The sequence below is a fragment of the Melanerpes formicivorus genome, unplaced genomic scaffold (genome assembly GCF_026170545.1).
Source record: "Melanerpes formicivorus ecotype bairdi unplaced genomic scaffold, bMelFor1.0.p_v2 SCAF_99, whole genome shotgun sequence".
NCBI lineage: Eukaryota > Metazoa > Chordata > Aves > Piciformes > Picidae > Melanerpes > Melanerpes formicivorus.
Window position 1 is genome coordinate 2,185,552 of NW_027142451.1, and position 21,381 is coordinate 2,206,932.

Genomic DNA, 21,381 nt, shown 5'->3' on the forward strand with positions numbered 1-21,381 from the left:
TCTTGTTCTGGTGCTGGTTAAATAATGACTCTCCAAACAGCCCTGTTGCTCAGTGAATAGCCATGCTCCAGTTGTGCTATGGCTTTGAGGAAACCAGTCTTACTGGAGGTTCAAAACAAAGCAACCTTACAAACAAACCTTAGCAACTCCAAGCAGCACCCAGCAACTTCCACACAGAGAGAGCACTGTCTGCGCCGATTGGGAGGCATGTGCTTCATGGCACAGTGAGCTCAGCACAGGTGAACTTTGGATTTTGTAGCTGTGACTAAATTGACACGTCCGCTTCAGCAGAGTACCTGACGTGCTTCAGCTGCTCGTGGGCGCTCAGCGCAGACCGGAGCTCCCCTGACGCCGCCTTCGCCGTGCGCTGTCCTCCGCACTCGCTGTGTCCCTGATCGCTGTGGGCCAGCCCGCCTGACAGACTGGGGGAAGGGGACAAACCCTTTCAGCTTTGTGCTAACGAAGGTTTATAGGCTTTCTGGGTTTTTATTCCAGGGAGAGGAGGGAGATGTCAGATGCTTACAAACAATGCCGGTTTATAGAACTCTCTTGATGTGGAAATAAGTTTCACCAGGGGAGTGCTTTGCAGGAGACTTCTAGTGCAAATGTGCTGTCTGCAGGCCCATTTATCTTTGGAGAGGGAGGGGAGTTCTGTTTCTGCTTCAGAGATAGGTGAGACCCTTGAAGAGTGTTTTCACTCACAGGTGGAAGAAAAAGCCATCCCAAGTCTTCCAAAATGTACAATGTTTGAGGAAGATGAAAGTCCTCACCCCTCAGCCCTCCTGCTGCCGGGTGACAGAAGAGTTTCTGCATGGAGTGAAGTGGGTTAGGCTAGGAGCAGAAACCATGCCTTTTGAGTTTGCACTTGGTGTGCTTTGTACTTGTTTAAGCACAGATTGGGGTGGTAAGAGCTGGCTGTGCCACCGAAGAGGGTGGCACTGCCAGCCCAGCTGAAGTGCCTCTGTGCAAGTGCGTGCAGCTTGGGCAACAAACAGGATGAATTAAGGGCACTGTGCTGCTGGAATGCTATGACATAGTGGCTGTTACTAACACTTGGTGGGATGATTCCCACAACTAGAAAGTAGGGATAGATGGGTACAAGCTCTTTAAGAAGGACAGGCAGGGGAGGAGGGGAAGAGGTGTTGCTCTCAATATCAGGGCCCAGCTGGAATCAGTGGAGCTCTACCTGGACAAGGATGATGAGCTGGTGGAGAGCGTATGGGTGAGGTGCTGCCCAGAGAGGAGGTGGAGTCCCCATCCCTGGAGGTGTTCAAGAGGGGATTGGATGTGGCACTTGGTGCCATGGTTTAGTAGTCATGAGGTCTTGGGTGACAGGTTGGACTTGATCTTTGAAGTCTCTTCCAACCTTATTGATTCTATGGTTCTAAGATTAAGGGGAAGTTGATGTTCCTGTAGGGTTCTGCTGCAGGCCACCTGGCCAGCAGAACCATGCAGATGAGGCACTCCACAGGCAAATAGAAGTGGCTTCACATTCACAGGCCCTGGTCCTTGTGGGGGATTTCAACTACCCTGACATCTGCTGGAGAGAAAACACAGCTGGGTACCAGCATTCCAGGATGCTCCTGGAATGCATAGATGACAACTTCCTCCTCCGAATGGTAGAGGAACCAAGGAGAAAAGGTGCTATGCTGGACCTTGTTCTCACCAACAGGGAAGGGCTGGTGAGCAATGTGAGGCTCAGGGATAACCTTGGCTGCAGTGACCACGAAGCAATAGAATTTAAGATCCTCAGGGCAGCTAGGAGGATGTCTCACAAGCCTGCAACCCTGGATTTTGGGTGTGCAGACTTTGATCACTGCAGGGATCTGCTGGACAAAGTATCATGGGACAAAGCCCTAGAGGGAAGAGTGGCCCAGGACAGCTGGGCAGTGCTCAGGGATCACCTTCTCCATGCCTAGGAGCAAAGTATACCCAGAAAGAGGAAAGCAGGAAAGAATGCTAGGAGACCTGCCTGGATGAGCAAGGAGCTCCTGGACATGCTGGCACACAAAAAGAAACTCTACAAGGAGTAGAAGAGAGGACAGCTGGAATGGGGGCATGGGGGCATATAAGGAAGCTGCCTGAGCAGCAATAGACCTGGTTAGAAAAGCTAAAGCTCAGCTAGAATTAAAGCTAGCCAGGGAGAGCAAGGGGAACAGTAAGCATTTCTACAGGACCTGGAAGTGCTGGTGAGTGAGAAGGTCAACGAGCCACCAGTGTGCACTTTCAGCCCAGAAAGCCAATCAGATCCTGAGCTGCAGCAAGAGAAGTGTGGCCAGCAGGTCAAGGGAGGTGATTCTCCCCCTCTGCTCAGCTCTGTGAGACCTGACCTGGAGTACCGCCTCCAGTTCTGGAGCCCCTATTACAGGAAGGATCTGGAGGTGCTGGAAGGTGTCCAGAGAAGGGCCACGAGGATGAGCAGAGGGCTGGAGCTGCTCTGTTATGAGGACAGACTGAAGGAGTTGGGGCTGTTCAGTCTGCAGAAGAGAAGGCTCCAAGGATACCCATTTGTGGCCTTCCAGTATCTGAAGGGGGCTCCAAGAAAGCTGGGGAGGGACTTTTGAGGGTGTCAGGGAGTGATAGGACTGGGGAGGATGGAGCAAAACTAGAAATGGGTAGATTCAGATTGGATGTTAGGAAGAAGTTCTTCCCCATGAGGGTGGTGAGAGCCTGGCACAGCTTGCCCAGGGAGGTGGTGGAAGCCTCATCCCTGGAAATTTTTAAGGCCAGGCTGGATGTGGCTGTGAGCAACCTGCTGTGGTGTGAAGTGTCCCTGCCCATGGCAGGGGGGTTGGAACTGGTTGAGCCTTGAGCTCCCTTCCAACCCTGGCAATTCTCTGATTCTATGATAGGCCACTGCTGTGTTTGCAGAGGGACAGGACCTGTTTAAATGCCACAGCTCCCTGTGTTTGCTATGTGTGGGAGTCTGAGTGATGTATAGGTGATCCTGCTCTGGCAGGGGCATTGGACTTGGTGATGTCTTGAGGTCCTTTCCAGCCCCCCCCCCGCCCCCTTCCCCCCCAGTTTCACTTGTTTCTGGGCACCCTCTTCTTTGGAGCTGTTCTTTGCCATCTGATCAGTGCAATTCATTTCCTCTCTTTCCTCCTCTTTAATTGTTACTTTCACTAGCAGCTGTCTCCAAGAAACATCCTTTGACCCCAGCTTGCCAGAGCTTCCCATTCCTGTCCTCCAGGTCACTGCCTATCTGTTTTAGGGAGACCTCTGAAATACATTAGGAAAACCTCCAAACCTTTCAGCCAGGGTTTTTCCCCCAGGATAAATGGGTGAAAAACTTGGGTCAGCCAACCTGAGCCTGTGTATGTGCAGCTCTTTCCAGGCAGACAAAGAGGTGGCTGTTCCCATGAGGTGAGATTATGCAGGCCCCTGCCTTTGCCTGGGCAGAATTGTGTCCTGCTCCCAAGGAGGCGCTGCCTGGGGACCTGCTCTATCCCCGTGTAAGAAAACAACATCTCACCACTTACACTCCAGGGGTAAGCATTGGCCTGTGAGCACACCCAGTACACAGGAGGGTGCAGAGTCTCAAAGCTTCTTTTCAAATTCTTGACATTTAAACATTTTTTTCCTTTTTTTTTTCTGTTTTTTTCTTTTCATTCTTTTTCTTCCCCTTCCCCTCTCTCTCTTTCCCCTTCCCCCCTCTCTCTTTCCCCTTCCCCCCTCTCTCTTTCCCCTTCCCCCCTCTCTCTCTTTCCCCTTCCCCCCTCTCTCTCTTTCCCCTTCCCCCCTCTCTCTCTTTCCCCTTCCCCCCTCTCTCTCTTTCCCCTTCCCCCCTCTCTCTCTTTCCCCCCTTTTTTTTTCCTGTAGAGTTTAATAGAGATGTTTATATATATATATATATATATAAAACTTGCTGGGCAATCAGCATTGAACCAGATCAGCAGTCAAAAGTCAAGAGCAAGCCTGCAAGTAAAACTCACAAAATGCTGGCATTTAGAAACTGTTCAAACAGTGTAGCTGAGAGGGTAACACCCCCCCCCCCCCCCCCCCCCGGGATCCTGTGTGTTGCAGGTAGGTGTCTGGGAACTGCTCCACAGGGCACTTCTCTTGTCAGGTCAGGTATATCTATTGTAGGTTCTCCCCCTTTTTCCCAGAGTGGGTTAGAAAGAGAGAGAAAGAGAAAAAAAGGTTAGAAGCAGTTTGTCTTAATTGGAAAGGAGTTAATACAGGCCTTGGTAGCTTGTCGGTTTCAAGGCCAAAGCCTTGGCCGAAAGCCCAGGACAGAGAGCTGCTGCCCTGCGGAGGAGCGGAAGCAAGACTGAAGATAAAAGTGCCGGAGTGCCCAGGATACCTTCCTGCACTCCCAGTTCAGAAGGTGCTTCCTCCCACTTTACCAATGAAATTAGTTTAGACCATTCTTTTCATTCACCAACTTCCATCCACCATATTCCCTTTCTTAAGGGGACAGTGTCAACCGGTCACATAGGTGTAATGCAAGAGCAATCCAGCACTGAATCGCTCTTTCCACTCATTGCCTTCATTATGTTCTGACCGATAAATGCATTGCCTCAGTTTGCTGATGGCAACAAAGTGCAGATGGTTAGGAACTGCCCAAGTGAGAGTGGGTAGAGCTGTACCAGGGGAACTGTGCAGTGTGCTCCACAAGCTGAACTGTATTTCCCCTTCCCTCGCGAAATGGATGGCCTCGCATACCCTCTGGTTGCTTGCAAAGGTCGCATGCTTTACAGAGCAGAAATGAGTCACAGGCACAGCTAATGTGGTCGAACATAGAAAACAGGCCCTGCCATCATCCAGTTGTGATGCAAAAATCCAATTAGGAGAGATTAGTTTAATCTGTTAGAGTCATTTCTGTGTACATGCAGGCAGCGAGGAAAAAAACTCATGTTCTTAAAATAACTTTGCTTAGATTCTTTCTCAGGGTTCAAACCTCTGTTTGCTGAATAAAGCTGTTAAATTGCCGCCAGTGCTCAGACACACCCCCCAGCCCAGCAGCAGCACTGATTGCTCCGCTTTGCGCTGCCGTCGATCAGAGCGGCCTTGGCTCCGCTGCGTTGGGAAACCCTTTGTTTCTCCATCAAGATTGCAGCAGCCTGAGTCTCAGCCGCGCTGTGAGCGTGTGTCCAACAGAAACCAGATCCAAGCCACTCGTGAGAGTGGAGGTCGCCGTGTCATCCTTTGTGAGGCCAGGCTAGAGCCAGGCAGTAGCTGGACGGCAAACCTGCGCAGGCTGGAAGGTGGCGGTGCAATAGCAGCACCGGGGGTGGAGTAGGGCCGCGCTGCAGTGTGGCCTCCTGTGAACCTATTGCTGGTCAAAGTCAGCGGAATGAACTTTTGTGGAGGATTCTCAAAGGCCTGTTAAGGATAAAGAAACAGGGAAACGCTGCCACACCTTCTATTTTTAATGTGTTTTAAAGACTGAAAGCCGAATCGGTGCTGGGCTTCCCCTTGGAGGAGCAGCGAGGGCAAGGCAGCGAGGAAAGCGGTGATAAGCGTTGGAGGGTTTGCTGCCTTGCTGTCTCTGCCAACCCTGACAGATTAAATCTATAAAGAGTTAGGGTTCACTCGGTGCTTTTTTTGTTCCTGGGCCTGACCACACTACTTGGGGGGAGGCAACTTCTGCTGGAGGCACGAAATGAGCAGGGACGCTAATATGTAACTTGATTTAGTGAACATTAATTGAAGTAGGACAGAGCTTGTTGAAGTTCTGTGCTTGCATCGCTGCAGGTCTGAGTCAGGCACACAAAGCCACGTTGTATTTAGTGACCTTGCTGCTTGCTGACATGTTAGAAGTTGTAGAAAATAGAACATCTAAGATCACATGAGAAGAGTTGAAGTCTTTCTGTCCTGCAGTGGTGTACATACTCTTGTCTCTTGCTGTTATAGAATCAACAAAGTTGGAAGAGACCTCAAAGATCATCAAGTCCAACCTGTCACCACAGACCTCATGACTACTAAACCATGGCGCCAAGTGCCACATCCAGTCCCCTCTTGAACACCTCCAGGGATGGTGACTCTACCACCTCCCTGGGCGGCACATCCCAATGGCTCACAACTCTCTCTGGGAAGAACTTTCTCCTCATCTCAAGCCTAAACTTCCCCTCGAGCCAGCCCTGAAGGGTCCTACACTAAACCACATCCCTAAGCACTGGGTCCACAGGCTACTTCAGCAGTATGCTGGTGACAGGACCGAGTTGGCTTTGTTGGCTCTTCCAATCAGCCCCCTGGAAAGAGAACTCAGTTCCTGCAAAAGCACAGTGAACAAAGCACAGGCTTTGATACGCTGTGAGCAGGTCACATCCCTGGAGTGTGCTCTCTGCAGGCAGCAAGCATTGCCCTTCTGGCTAGTGACAGAACCTGCATTAGTGTCTTACTGAAAACCTGAACAAACAGTTCCTAAGAGTGCCTGGGGCTATGTCTGGTTTTAGGAGGGGCTTAATGTCTGTGTTAACGAGCTTTGCTCTTCTGGAAACTGCATTTCTTCCCGTGCCTGTCCTGCTTCTAACTGCAGCTGTCTCAAGTCACTGCTGATTTGGTGAGCAGGGTGCAAGAGAGCTGTCCACCACGACTAAGCACTCCAGAACTTTGTGTACCTCCTGAGCCCCTGTGGAGCTCTTAGCATGTAATTTCTAGGCACTGTTTTTATCGTGGTCCTACTCCATATTTCTGTTACATTGTTTTGCTCTACTTAATCCAACGTGGATTTAGGAGGGGCAGGTCCTGCCTCTCCAACCTGATCTCCTTCTATGCCCAGGTGACTTCCTGGTGGATGTGGGGCAGGCTGTGGATGGAGTCTGCCTGGACTTCAGCAAGGCCTTTGACACCATCCCCCACAGCAAACTCCTGTCCAAGCTGTCAGCCCCTGGCTTGGACAGGAGCACTCTGAGCTGGGTTAGGAACTGGCTGGAAGGCAGAGCCTAGAGAGTGGTGGTGAATGGTGCCACATCCAGCTGGCAGCCAGGCACCAGTGGTGTGCCCCAGGGATCAGTGCTGGGCCCTGTGCTCTTTAACATCTTCATTGATGATCTGGATGAGGGCATTGAGTCCATCATCAGTGAATTTGCAGATGTCACCAAGTTGGGGGCAGGAGTTGATCTGTTAGTGGGTAGAAAGGCTCTGCAGAGGGACCTTGACAGGCTGGACAAATGGGCAGAGGCCACTGGGATGAGATGTAATAAGGCTAAGTGCAGGGTTCTATACTTTGACCACAGCAACCCCAGGCAGTGCTACAGGCTGGGGTCAGAGTGGCTGAGAGCAGCCAGGCAGAAAGGGACCTGGGGGTGCTGGTTGATAGTAGGCTGAACATGAGCCTGCAGTGTGCCCAGGCGGCCAAGAAGGCCAATGGCATCCTGGCCTGCATGAGGAACAGTGTGGCCAGCAGGAGCAGGGAGGTCATTCTGCCCCTGTACTCAGCACTGGTTAGGCCACACCTTGAGTCCTGTGCTGCCCAGGGAGGTGGTGGAGTCACCATCCCTGGAGTTGTTCAAGAGGGGATTGGATGGGGCTCCTGGTGCCATGGTTTAGTAGTTGTGAGGTGTCGGGTGCCAGGTTGGACTTGATGATCTCTGAGGTCGCTTCCAACCTTATTGCTTCTATGATTAAATTGGTAGAGCCAAGTAATGTCCACATAGGAAAGGACGTCTGGAGACTGGAAATGGATTACTCCTGATTTATTTTCCCCCACTACAGAATCTGAGGCTCATTTGTTCTATGTCTTCTGCTTATATTATTTAAGTTCTTTTTTTCCCCCACACTTTGTCTCCTCTTCACCTGGCTAATTCAGAGTTCTGAGCAGTGTAAGGCTACTATCCTTTAACACATCTTTGAAGCTGTTCCCTTTAGGAAAGGGAAGTTGTTTTCTTTCTTCCCTTGTAAGGTTTTATAACCAAAGCAGCCTGGGGCTATACAAATGATGATAGGTTGGATGATAGGTTGGACTCCATGATCTCGAAGGTCACTTCCAACCTGGTTTATTCTGTTCTACTCTAAATGTATTCTTGTTCATCCTAAAACCAGAGCTGACTCTAAAGTCTTCCGTGAGCTCAAGGGTAGTTTTATTGAAGCTTTATATGTTGATTACACTTTGTGTGTTAATGACATAGCTTAAAGAGTTTGACTTAGGCCAGGGGCAAAACAGTGCTGTGAATTCTAACTCATTTAGCAGAATCCTGACCTTGATAATCAATCCAGGAGCCACTTCCTCAGAGTGGTTTCCTTGGTGCTTTGGGAGTTAGGCTGTGTGTCATTGAGTTATTCCTCTTGCAAGGAGTACCTCCCCTCATCACTATCAACAAATGCAACTGCTAAGGTTTACTGTAAACAACCAACCAACCTTAGCAGTTGGATACCAAGCACAATGTGGATAACCTTACTTGCTGCCCGTTCTCTCCCCCTCAGACTTATTGGTTTTGGCATCACTAATGCTTACTTTTTTTTTTTGCTTTGAGCCATTAGGTAGATTTTTCCAGAGCAAACACTGACAGCCATTTTATCTGTCAATCCTAGCCCCATTTAGAGCCTTGCACTACTGCTTTTCTTGCTAATGAAGTCACAGGGAGACTGCAGCTATGTCAGAGCAAGCCAGGAATTTAGGAAGGTGAGCTAAGACTCAGTGCTGCTAAGGAATCCCTCGTTGAGAAAGAAACTCCTAACGGTGGCTGACTTAGTTAGGAGCCAGGAGGAAGAGGAGGGGCCAGTCCACTGGCAAACTGCAGATTTTATGGCCTTACCATCTCTCTGCTGCAGAAAGATAACAGCACTCATCTGGGATTCGGAGGAAGGTGAGAGGAGGTTGAACAAAACCAGCTCTTCCTTGTAGGCTCAGCTGCAGAATCCATTTGTCAGAATGAGTTCTTCAGGTTGCTGAGCTTGGAGAAAAGAAGGCTTTGGGGAGACCGAAGGGCAGCTTCCCAGGAAGTGGAAGGAACCTGCAAGAATGCCCTCTTAAAAGTGGGCTTTAAATGCCCTCTTAAAATTGGGCTTGAAATGCCCTTTTTAAATGGGGTTTAAATGTCCTCTTTTAAATGGGCTTGAAATGCCCTTTTTAAAAGGACCTGTAGAGGTAGGGTAAGAGGTCATGGCTTTAAACAGTAAGAGGAGAAGTTCTTCACTGTGGGAGTGGTGAGGCACTGGAACAAGTTTCCCAGAGAGGCTGTGGATGCCCTGTCTGTGGGAAGCATGGCCAGATTGGATGGGGCTTTGAGCAGCCTGGTCTGGTGGAAGGTGTCCCTGCCCATGGGCAAGGCAGCTGGTACAAGATGATCTTTTAGGTCCCTTCCAACCCAAACTATCCTGTGGTTCTGTGAGTATGCTAATGGCTTCAGAAACCATCAAGTGTTAACCCATTTGCCCTTGACAACAGCAGCAGCAGCTTTTCACAGCTGGTCTCGCTGCTTGTGGCGCTCTGTGGCTTGAGCAATTCAACTTGCTAGAGTAACGCTGAAAACCGCATCAAAGCGTTGCCTTGCCAAGCATGGGAAGTGCTCCAGGTTTTGCCAGAGCCAGATTCGTGTGGATGTGCTTTCTGCTGAATTGTTGGTTTGTTTGATCCCTGGTACGCAGCAGAGTCCATTCTAGCTAAGCTTGGCCTTAAACATCCTGCTCCAGTCTCTTCCTTGCCTGGTATGTCCCGAGAGATCTGCACGTTCTTCAGGATGCCTTCCTCAGTGCTGGCTACCTCCTCTCTTGTTGAGGTCCAAGTTAACTTTTGGTTCATGAAACACAGACCTGAGATGATTTTCTGAAATGGTCAAATAATTAAGAGGTTTATCTAATGCTTTCCAGCAATGCTTTGTTGGCACATCAGGCCAAACCATTCTGACCTCTTTTCCAAGCCTTGCCTTGTCAAAATCGGACAGAATCTCCACCACCTAATGCATTCTCCAGAAACAAAGCTCTAGGGGAACAGAGGCAAGAAAGGCTCAACAGCGGCACACCACTCTGGTTAGGCCACACCTTGAGTCCCATGTCCAGTTCAGGGCCCCTCTGCTTAGGAAAGATGTTGAGAAGCTGGAAGATGTCCAGAGAAGGGCAACAAAGCTGGGGAGGGGTCTGGAGCGCAGCCCTGTGAGGAGAGGCTGAGGGAGCTGGGGTTGCTTAGCCTGGAGAAGAGGAGGCTCAGGGGTGACCTCACTGCTCTCTACAACTACCTGAAGGGAAGTTGTAGCCAGGTGGGGTTTGGTCTCTTCTCCCAGGCAGCCAGAACAAGAGGACAGAGTCTCAAGCTGTGCCAGGGGAGGTTTAGGCTGGAGGTTAGGAAAAAATTCTTCACAGAAAGAGTGATTGGCCACTGGAATGTGCTGCCCAGGGAGGTGGTGGAGTCACCATCACTGGAGGTGTTTAGGATGAGGCACTGGATGGGGTGCTTGGTGCCACGGTTTAGTTAGTCATGAGGTGTTGGGTGACAGGTTGGACTTGATGATCTTTGAGGTCTTTTCCAACCTTGTTGGTTCTATGATTCCTCTGCCACAGGTTAACCAGAAGTGTGATGCAGAAGAATGAGCTTCTTCAGGCAAGTCAGACTTCTGCTTTGGAAGAACTGGATCCTCCGGAAAAGACAAAAGGTGAAGCTCTGGCCTTTGGGTTTCACCTTTAGCTCATGCACCTCCCTGCAGGAAGTGATTCTCACAGGCATCAGCACATACCAATCCTGAATTCCCTGGAAAATCAACCGTGGTCCTTGTGCAGGCCTGCTGTCTGGGGCCTTGGCTGGCGTGCTTTGCAAAGCCACTCCTACAGCCTGCACACAGCGTGCTTGCCTTGGGCTGTCTTTGACAAGCAGCATGGGGCACCACGAGCTGAGTGTAGGAAGTCAGTTCTGCATTTTCCTGTGCGAGGCTCTGGGGTTAGAAAATACCCTGAGCACTTTTCAGCTCAGGGAGGTTTGACTGCTGAAATTCAGAGTGTAGGTTTGCTCCTCGCACCCAGCTGCTCCTGGGGAGGGATGCAGTTAGGGCCCTGAAGTCCACACACCTTTGATGTGTTTTAGTGTGGCTGAATGGCACAGGGGGAGTGAACATCGGAGAGGTATTCTAAATCCTTTCAAACCCTCCTGGATCTCATAATGCTTTGTCTTAGAACAAATGTATCTGTTACCTTCCCATTTATTTCTCTCCTCCTCCTCCCTCTCTCTCTCTCCTCCTCCTCCTCCTCCCTCTCTCCTTTCAGGTAGTTGCAGAGAGCAACGAGGTCACCCCTGAGCCTTCTCTTCTCCAGGCTAAACAACCCCAGCTCCCTCAGCCTCTCCTCTCAGGGCTGTGCTCAAGGCCTCTCCCCAGCCTTGTTGCCCTTCTCTGGACACCTTCAAGTCTCTCGATGTCCTTCCTAGACTGAGGGGCCCAGAATTGGACACAGGACTCAAGGTGTGGCCTAACCAATGCAGAGTACAGGGCACAATGACCTCCCTGCTCCTGCTGGCCACACTGTTCCTAATGCAGGCCAGGATGCTGTTGGCCTTCTTGGCCACCTGGGCACACTGCTGGCTCATGTTTAGGTGGCTGTCAATCAGCACCCCCAGGTGCCTCTCTGTTTGGCAGCTCTCCAGCCACTCTGACCCCAGCCTGTAGCTCTGCATGGGGATGCTGTGGCCAAAGTGCAGCACCTGGCACTTGGACTTGTTGAATGCCATCCCATTGGACTCTGCCCATCTGTCCAGTCGGTCGAGGTCCCTCTGCAGATCCCTTCTGCCCTCTAACTGACCAACATCTGCTCCCAAATATCCATAGTGTGCAAAGCAGCCCTGCAGGATGTTTGGGGAAATCAGCCTGGTTTTGTTAACACTCATGCAGTACAATAAATGGAGGCATAGCCGATCTGCTACTCAAGTTCATCACTTGGTCTAATCTGATTGACAAGAGGAAAGCCTCCATCACAGAGCTAACAGTTCATCTGTGACTTGTTAAGCTTGCCACGTGTTTGGTGGTCTGTCTGGGTGTTGCATTTCCCTGTGCCTGTTGCTGGGATTTCTGGCTGTTTGTCTTGTGGTTCTGCAGGTTTAAGGGCTGCTTTCTGATCTCTCTAGTGAGTTCTGAGATGCCTGCATGTCCTTAGGCAAGGGAGAACAGGAAAAATCACACTTGTCCACTCCTATTGTATGATACTTTGTGTAGCAGCTTGAAAGAAGGCTTTCCTGGTGCTTTAGTCTTCAATCCCCTCCAAAGTAGTTAGCTCAGAAAGGAAGTGCTGAGTTCAAGTCTGAGGACTTTGTATTTTCTGGGAATGAAGTAAGAATCAACATCTGAGCAACAACCCAGGTGAACTCTGCAGCAAAAATGACGACCAAGGAAACTCCTCAATTCTCGGCACTGTCTCTGGGCACATCAGGGATAAGAAGGTGATTGGGAGCAGTCAGCATGGGAACTAAGGGGAAGTCATGTCTGACCAACCTGACAGCCTTTGATGAGGACATAACCAGGTGGATAGATGATGGTAGAGCAGTGGATGTTGTTTAACTTGATTCCAATAAAGCTTTTTGCACCATCTCCCACAGCATCCTTGCAGCTAAGCTGAGGCAGCATGGTCTGGGTGATTTGGGACCAAGGTGGATGGGAACTGATTGAAGGGAAGAAGTCAGATAATTATGGTCAATGGGATGGAGTCTAGCTGGAGGCCTGTGTCTAGGGGAGTCGCTCAGGGGTCAGTACTGGGACTGGTGCTATTCAACAACCTGGCTGAGGGCACAGAGGGCACTGTCAGCAAGTTTGCCAAGGACACCGAACTGGGAGGAGTGGCTGACACCCCTCAGGCTGTGCTGCCATTCAGTGAGACTTAAACAGGCTGTGAGTTGGGCAGGGAGAAACTCAATGCAGTTCAACAAGGGCAAGTGTAGAGTCTTGCACCTGGGAAAAACAACCCCATGGAGCAGGATAGGTTGGAGAGCAGTGCAAGGACAAAGGGAGCTGGGGGTCCTGGTGGACAGCAGGATGACCATGAGCCTGCAATGTGCTCTTGCGGCCAAGAAGGCCAAGGGCATCCTGGAGTGTATTACAAGGGGTGTGGTGAGCAGGTGGAGAGAGGTTCTGCTCTCCCTCTACTCTGCCCTAGTGAGGCCACATCTGAAATACTGTGTCCAGTTCTGGGCCTCTCAATTCAAGGACAGGGAACCACTTGAAAGGGTCCAGCACAGATCCACAAAGCTGCTGAAGGCAGCGTAACATCTTCCTGCTGAGGGCAGGCTGAGGGAGCTGGGTCCCTTTAGCTTGGAGGAGCCTGCAGGGTGCCCTCATTCCTGTTGATAAAGATGTGCAGGGCAGTGTCAGGAGGATGGAGCCAGGCTGTGCTCAGGGATGTCCAAGGACAGGACAGTGGGCACTGGAAGCAAGCTGGAGCAGAGGAGTTGCCATTGGAATGGAAGGGAAAACTTTGTCACTGTGAGGATGCTGGAGGCCTGGAGCAGGCTGCCCAGAGGGGTTGTGGAGTTTGCCTTTATGGAGACATTTGAGACCCACCTGGATGTGTTCCTGTGTGATCGACTCCCAGTGATCCTGCTCTTGGCAGCAGGGGTGGACTAGAGGATCTTTCAGGTCCCTTCCAGCCCCTCACCTTCCATGACTCTGTGATTCTTACTCCTCTGAGTTTATGGGTGTGTAGTGCTTGTCCCAAACAAGGGGCCAGCGAGGGATGGCAATTAGCACAGTGAGACCCTGTGGAGCCGTGCTGGGAAGGGTCTGTAGCGCTGTATTCTGAGCTGGGTGTAACAGCTGCTACAGAGAAGAGCTGCACAACCTGCAAGTTTCCTCCTCTGATCATCCTGCCATTTGCTCTTTGCTGCTTTAGAAATGCTAGGCACAGATAGCGTCTGGGGCAGCAGGAAGGAGTTCCTCTGCTCTAGAAAGAGAAGCTGTAGGAGAAAAAGTGTGAAACAGGAAATGGCTGCCTCGGGAAAATCTCTCTGCCTTTTTGCTGTAAGCAAGAGCTGCACTCACCTCAACCTGTTAGACAAAGTCACAGTGCAAAAAGCCAGGGCAGCTCAAAAGCCTCTTCCTAAGCAGGCTCTGAAGGGTCTTTTCCTTGTGTGGTTCAGTTTGGAAAACAAAGAAGCAATGACAACAAAAGAGAACCCCCCCTCACCCCCCAAAAAAACAACTGGAGCATTGGCAGGTGACTCATTCTGTCTGTCTCTGCTGTGGTAGGGTTGGTGCCTGTTAGGGGAGGTGAGAGCAAAGGAGAGGAGGCAAGGAGGCCTTTCCTGTGCATGTGCTGCAGCCTCCTGGCTTTTGCAGGGAGGAAGAACAAACTGCCACGTGGCTGGGCACAAAAATCCCACAGCTGGCCCTGGAGCCCAAAGCCTGTGTCAGGGGATCAAAGGGTTGTAGCTTCAAGCCTCTGCCAAGAAACACAAAGGCAGTAAAGCAAACTGAAACACAAGCGGAGGAAACAGGCTGCAAAGCAGGCAGGATGTTGCTCTGTGGTACAGCAGTGCCCTTGGTTTTCTGTCAGGCTTGGAGGCTGGTGACTGTTACAAGTGTACTGAATGATTTGGGCAATGAAGTGGCCTCTGATGGGGTTTTCTGTGTCACTGACTAAGGTGTTTGAGCTCTACCTGTATTAGAAAACTAATGGCATTGAAATGAGTTCTGGCAAAGAGGAGCAAAAGTGAAGGTCAGAGAGTGTAAGCTTATACTGCAGTCTTGTAACGTCAGGTAAGCCTGGTGCAGTGCTGGCCTGCTGATGAGCCCAGAATTACACAGTGCCACAGTATCACTAAGGTTGGAAGAGACCTCAAAGATCAAGTCCAACCCGTCACCACAGACCTCATGACTAGACCATGGCACCAAGTGCCACATCCAATCCCCTCTTGAACACCTCCAGGGACAGTGACTCCACCACCTCCCTGGGCAGCACATTCCAATGGTGAATGACTCTCTCGGTGAAGAACTTCCTCCTCACCTCCAGCCTGAACTTCCCCTGGCACAGCTTGAGACTGTGTCCTCTTGTTCTGGTGCTGGTTGCCTGGGAGAAGAGAACAACTCCCTCCTGGCTACAACCTCCCTTCAGGTAGTTGTAGAGAGCAATGAGGTCTCCCCTGAGCCTCCTCTCCTCCAGGCTAAACAACCCCAGCTCCCTCAGCCTCTCCTCACAGGGCTGTGCTCAAGGCCTCTCCCCACCCTTGTTGCCCTTCTCTGGACACCTTCAAGTGTCTCAACGTCCTTCCTAAACTGAGGGACGCAGAACTGGACACAGGACTCAAGGTGCGGCCTAACCGATGCAGAGTACAGAGGCACAATGACCTCCCTGCTCCTGCTGGCCACACTATTCCTAATGCAGGCCAGGATGCTATTGGCCTTCTTGGCCACCTGGGCACACTGCTGGCTCATGTTTAGGTGGCTGTCAATTAGCAGCCCCAGGTCCCTGTTTGGCAGCTCTCAGCCACTCTGACCCCAGCCTGTAGCTCTGCATGGGGTTGCTGTGGCCAATGTGCAGCACCTGGCACTTGGACTTGTTGAATGCCATCCCATTGGACTCTGTCCATCTGTCCATTCGGTCGCGGTCCCTCTGCAGAGCCCTTCTGCCCTCTAACTGACCAACATCTGCTCCCAACTTGGTGTCATCTGCAAATTTGCTGATGACTGACTCAATCCCCTCATCCAGATCATCAATTAAGATGTTATTAGCCTGGAGAAGAGGAGGCTCAGGGGTCACCTCCTTGCCCTCGACAACTACCTGAAGGGAGGTTGTAGCCAGGTGGGGTTTGGTCTCTTCTCCCAGGCAACCAGCACCAGAACAAGAGGACACAGTATCAAGCTGCACCAGGGGAAGTCTAGGCTGGAGGTGAGGAGAAAGTTCTTCACTGGAGGAGTCATTCCTTATTGGAATGTGCTGCCTGGGGAGGTGGTAGAGTCCCCATCCCTGGAGGTGTTCAAGAGGGGATTGGATGTGGCACTTGGTGCCATGGTCTAGTCATGGGGTCTGTGGTGATAGGTTGGACTCGATGATCTTTGAGGTCTCTTCCAACCTTGGTGATACTGTGAGACTGTGAAGAGGATGGGGCCCAGCACTGATCCCTGGGGGATGCCACTGGTGACTAGGCAAGGTGTGGATAATAACATCCCCACACTTGTTCTCTCTTGCCACCAAGCCTTTATGTCTGTTTTACTGTAGAGTCATCCACTTTGAGTAACAACTATTTAGAATTATATCTGTTCTCCCTGGCATTTTAGTGCTGTCTCTTGCCTCTTTGTCCCTCAGTCAGGATGCTTAAGCATTTATTTGGAAGAGGCTGGGTTAGGAACTGGCTGGAGGGCCGGGCCCAGAGAGTGGTAGTGAACGGTGCCACATCCAGCTGGCGGCCAGTCACTAGTGGTGTGCCCCAGGGATCAGTGCTGGGCCCTGTCCTCTTCAACATATTCATCGATGATCTGGATGAAGGGGTAGAGTCAGTTATCAGCAAGTTTGCAGATGACACAAAGTTGGGGGCAGATGTTAGTCAGTTAGAGGGCAGAAGGGCTCTGCAGAGGGACCTCGACGGACTGGACAGATGGGCAGAGTCCAATGGGATGGCTTTCAACAAGTCCAAGTGCCGAGTGCTGCACTTTGGCTACAGCAATCCCATGCAGAGCTATAGGCTGGGGTCGGAGTGGCTGGAGAGCTCCCAAACAGAGAGGGACCTGGGGGTGCTGATTGACAGCCACCTGAATATGAGCCAGCAGTGTGCCCAGGTGGCCAGGAGGGCCAATAGCATCCTGGCCTGCATTAGGAATAGTGTGGCCAGCAGGAGCAGGGAGGTCATAGTGCCCCTGTACTCTGCTCTGGTTAGGCCGCACCTTGAGTCCTGTGTCCAGTTCTGGGCCCCTCAGTTTAAGAAAGACATCGAAACACTTGAAGGTGTCCAGAGAAGGGCAACAAGGGTGGGGAGAGGCCTTGAGCACAGCCCTGTGAGGAGAGGCTGAGGGAGCTGGGGTTGTTTAGCCTGGAGAAGAGGAGGCTCAGGGGTGACCTCATAGCCCTCTACATCTACCTGAAAGGTGGTTGTAGCCAGGAAGGGGTTGGCCTCTTCTCCCAGGCAACCAGCACCAGAACAAGGGGACACAGTCTCAAGCTGCGCCAGGGGAGGTTTAGACTCGAGGTGAGGAGAAAGTTCTTCACCGAGCGAGTGATTGGCCATTGGAATGTGCTGCCCAGGGAGGTGGTTGAGTCATCGACCCTGGAGGTGTTCAAGGGGAGATTGGACGTGGCACTTGGTGCCATGGTCTAGTCATGGGGTCTGTGTTGATAGGTTGGACTCGATGATCCTCGAGGTCCTTTCCAACCTAAGTGATACTGTGATACTGTGTGACACTGAGTTAATGGTGCCTGATGAAGCCCTTGGTGTTTCTGGGTGTCCTTTCCAAGTGGTGGAACAGGCGAGGGGGAGGCATTGGCACGTGCTTCACTGTGCAGTGCTGCTGTGAGAAAGGGCCTCAGCCCTTCAGTCAGTCAGTGACTCTGTTCATGGTTCATTTGTAAAATTGAGGTTTAATGGATTTGTTTTTATTTCTTTCTTTTTTTTCTGCCCCCAGCTTCGTTTCCTGGTGGAGCTTCTGTGGCCTCTGTCATTATTTCTTGCCCTTGTCTGGCTGAGGAAAGTTAATCCACTGTACCACCAACACGAATGTAAGAGCATGTCTGATGTTTCAACTCTCTAACTTGTAGGAGATGGCTGGAAGTTCTCAGACAGAGATAGTGGGACCTGTTTGCCAAGTATTACTCTCCACTAGCAAAAGAACAGCCTTCACTTCAAGCAGTGCAGTTAATTACAGCATATATTGTAAGCATTACCAGTGAGATGGGGAAGAGTAGAATAGAGTGGAGTAGAATAGAGTACAGTAGAGTAGAGTAGAATAGAATAGGAGTTGAGTTGACCAGGTTGGAAGAGACCTTCGAGATCATCGAGTCCAACCTATCACCCAGCACCAGGCTGGATGTGAGGAGGAAGTTCTTCCCCATGAGAGTGGTGAAGCCCTGGAATGGGTTGTGCAGGGAGGTGGTTGAGGCCCCGTCCCTGGAGGTGTTTAAGCCCAGGCTGGATGAGGCTCTGGCCAGGCTGATCTAGTGTGGGGTGTCCCTGCCCCATGGCAGGGGGGTTGGAACTAGCTGATCCTTGTGATCCCTTCCAACCCTGACTTATACTATGATACCATCTGATCAACCATGGCACCAAGTGCCTCATCCAGGCTCTTCCTAAACACCTCCAGTGATGGTGACTCCACCACCGCCCTGGGCAGCACATTCCAATGGCCAGTCTCTCTTTCTGGGAAGAACTCCTTCCTAACATCTAGCCTAAACCTCCCCTGGCACTGCTTGAGAATGTGTCCTCTTGTTCTGGTGCTGGCTGCCTGGGAGAAGAGACCAACCTCTGCCTGTCTACAACCTCCCTTCAGGTAGTTGTAGAGAGCAATGAGGTCTCCCCTGAGTGTCCTCTTCTCCAGGCTAAGCAACCCCAGCTCCCTCAGCCTCTCCTCACAGGGCTGTGCTCCAGATCCCTCACCAACTCTAGTTTTCCTGTGAGATATTTCTGGTCAAACTTACCTAAGGTCTCAGGATTCCATCCAGTTGCACTTTTTTGTCATTCTGACACTGAAGAAGTACTGCCTTGCTGCTTTGTCTTTTAAGTTAGCTCAGTATTGATCTCAATTGGAAATAATCACAGTGCTTAGGTTAGTTACGTTTTTCTTACTACAAAGCTAAGCTTCTCTGACTGCCATTGCATTCACTTTGCAGTGAGCCAGCTCATCCTGCTGTTTAAATTCACAGAGCCTCAGCAGAAAAGGCAATCATTCTCCTTCAGAAACTCCTGGCACAAGGCTTGGGTCAGTGCACTCTGTATTAGATGAAAACCTGGCTGGATGGCCAGGCCCAAAGAGTGATGGGGAATGGAGTCTGGCTGGTGCCCAGTCACCTGTGGTGTCCCCCAGGGCTCAGTACTGTGGCCTGTCCTCTTGAATATCTTTATTAATGATCTGGGTGAAGGCATTGAGGCAGCCTCAGAAAGTCTGCAGATGACACCAAGCTGGGTGGCTGTGTCCATCTGCTAGAGGGAGGCTTTGCAGCAGGACCTGGACAGGCGAGACCCTTGGGCCAAGGCTGACTGTATGAAGTTCAGCAAGGCTAAGTACCAGGTCCTGCACCTGGGTCACACCAACCCCATGGGGAGCTCCAGGCCCGGGGATGTGTGGCTGGAAAGCTGTGACTCAGAGAGGGACCTGGGGGGTTCCGGTTGACAGTTGATTAAATATGAGCCAACAGTGCCCAGGTGGCCAAGAAGGCCAATGGCATCCTGGCTTGGGTTAGAAACAGGGTGGACAGCAGGGACAGGAGGTGACCATCTCCCTGTGCCCAGCCGTGGGGAGGCCACACCTGGAGTGCTGTGTTCAGTTCTGGGCTCTCGCTCCAGGAAGGACATTGAGGGGCTGGAGCCTGTCCAGAGAAGGGCAACAAGGCTGGAGAAGGGCCTGGAGCACCTGGGCTATGAGGAGGGGCTGAGGGAGCTGGGGGTGTTCAGGCTGGAGAAGGGGAGGCTGAGGGGAGACCTCATGGCTCTCTACAGATCCCTGAAGGGAGGCTGGAGCAAGGAGGGAACAGCCTCTGCTCCTTGGTGGCAAGGGACAGGAGCAGAGGCAATGGTTCCAAGCTTTGCCAGGGGAGGTTCAGGCTGGATGCTAGGAAATATTTCTTCCCAGAGAGGGCTCTCAGCCATTGGAATGCTCTGCCCAGGGCAGTGCTGGAGTCACCATCCCTGGAGGTGTTTAAGCAGCCTGTGGAGCTGGTGCTTAGGGACATGGTTTAGTGCTGACCTTGCAGTGCTGGGTGGAGGGTTGGCCTGGATGAGCTTGGAGATCTCTTCCAAATGGATGCTTTCTGTGGTTGTGTGATTTCCAGTTTGTGTTTCTGTACTCTAGGTCACTTCCCAAACAAGGCCATGCCGTCTGCAGGAGCGCTGCCATGGCTGCATGGCATCTTCTGCAACATGAACAACCCTTGTTTCCGCAGCCCAACCCGCGGAGAAGGTCCAGGTGTGGTGTCCAACTACAACAATTCCATGTAAGCACAGCTCTGTGTGTGTGCTAGCTTTCAACAGTACAGCCCCTCTAGAGAACTGCCAATAGGCTGCTCTTGGCACCTACCTCTTCAGCATTCATGGGCATGAGTGATGCAAGGAGAAATGATGGAGTAGAATAGACTAGGATGGAGTAGAATAGAATAAGATGGAGTAGGGTAGACTAGGATGGAGTGGAGTAGAATAGAATAGAATAGACCAGGTTGGAAGAGACCTTTGAGATCATCGATCCAACCTATCACCCAGCACCATCTAAACAACTAACCCATGGCACCAAGCACCCCATCCAGTCTCTTCTTAAACACCTCCAGTGATGGTGACTCCACCACCTCCCTGGGCAGCCCATTCCAATGGCCAATCTCTCTTTCTCTGAAGAATTTCTTCCTAACATCCAGCCTAACCCTCCCCTGGCACAGCCTGAGACTGTCCTCTTGTTCTGGTGCTGGTTGTCTGGGAGAAGAGACCAGCCCCCACCTGGCTACAACCTCCCTTCAGGTAGTTGTAGAGAGCAAGAAGGTCTCCTCTGAGCCTCCTCTTCTCCAGGCTAAACAACCCCAGCTCCCTCAGCCTCTCCTCACAGGGCTGTGCTCCAGACCCCTCCCCAGCTTTGTTGCCCTTCTCTGGTCACCTTCCAGCATCTCGACATCTTTCCTAAACTGAGAGGCCCAGAACTGGACACAGGACTCAAGGTGTGGCCTAACCAGTGCTTTAGTGTGTAATTGCTTACAGCTGAGTTGTGAGTGACAGAACAGGAGAGACAGACCCTTAGGGTGAAAAGTGTCAGAGGAGCTATAAGAAGTGCTTCATTGTTGCTGCCTTGGCAAGCAGTCCACCTTGGAGCATCCAATGATGACAAGTCGCATGCTGTCAGTGCTGAGGCCATTGAAGCTCCAGTAACATGAGTGTCTCTAGCTTGGTGTTAGAATATGGCCTTTTCTTCCTAGTGAAGAGGATTAACCTAGTCAGCTGGCCCTTCTTCTGGGGTAGAGTTAATCACACAGCGAAGCCAGGGTGTTCTGTGTTCTCTACATTCTGCCCTTTCTAGGTTGCCTGTTGCAAAGCAAACTGCCCCTTTGTGAGTCAGAGCAACTTCAGTGCATTGCAGAGGAAGCAAATACATTGTGTTTCCTGGAACAAAACTTAGCCCTTCCCACTGGCTCTTTCCTGTAATCTAAAATAAGTTGTGAGGACTGAAAGACAGCATTCCATGAATGGAAAAGCATGACACCCTTAAAGAAATGTAACAGCCTTCCCTGCTGGGGATAAGGATGTTTTACACCTCTTTGTAAACATAGGACCTGCTTGAATCACTGCTTGAGCTGCATGTTCTAACCCGTGGCCAGCAGGTGAGAGTTGCCTTGCTCCTGTTTTCCTGC

General features: G+C 51.2%; 1 protein-coding gene across 6 annotated transcripts in view; it reads left to right on the forward strand.

The window, feature by feature from the left end:
• The window catches only part of ABCA4 (ATP binding cassette subfamily A member 4), a 119,549-nt gene that overhangs the window by 611 nt on the left and 97,557 nt on the right, over positions 1–21,381 (forward strand). For 5 of the 6 annotated variants that reach the window (XM_068166229.1, XM_068166232.1, XM_068166231.1 and 2 more), the window contains exons 2-4: positions 10,444–10,535; positions 17,469–17,562; positions 19,848–19,989. In XM_068166229.1, coding sequence (XP_068022330.1) covers positions 10,470–10,535; positions 17,469–17,562; positions 19,848–19,989 — 302 coding nt within the window. In that variant the 5' untranslated portion in view covers positions 10,444–10,469. Of the gene's footprint in view, positions 1–10,443; positions 10,536–17,468; positions 17,563–19,847; positions 19,990–21,381 lie in introns of those variants that run through there. The other variant, XM_068166234.1, reaches the window with a different exon arrangement.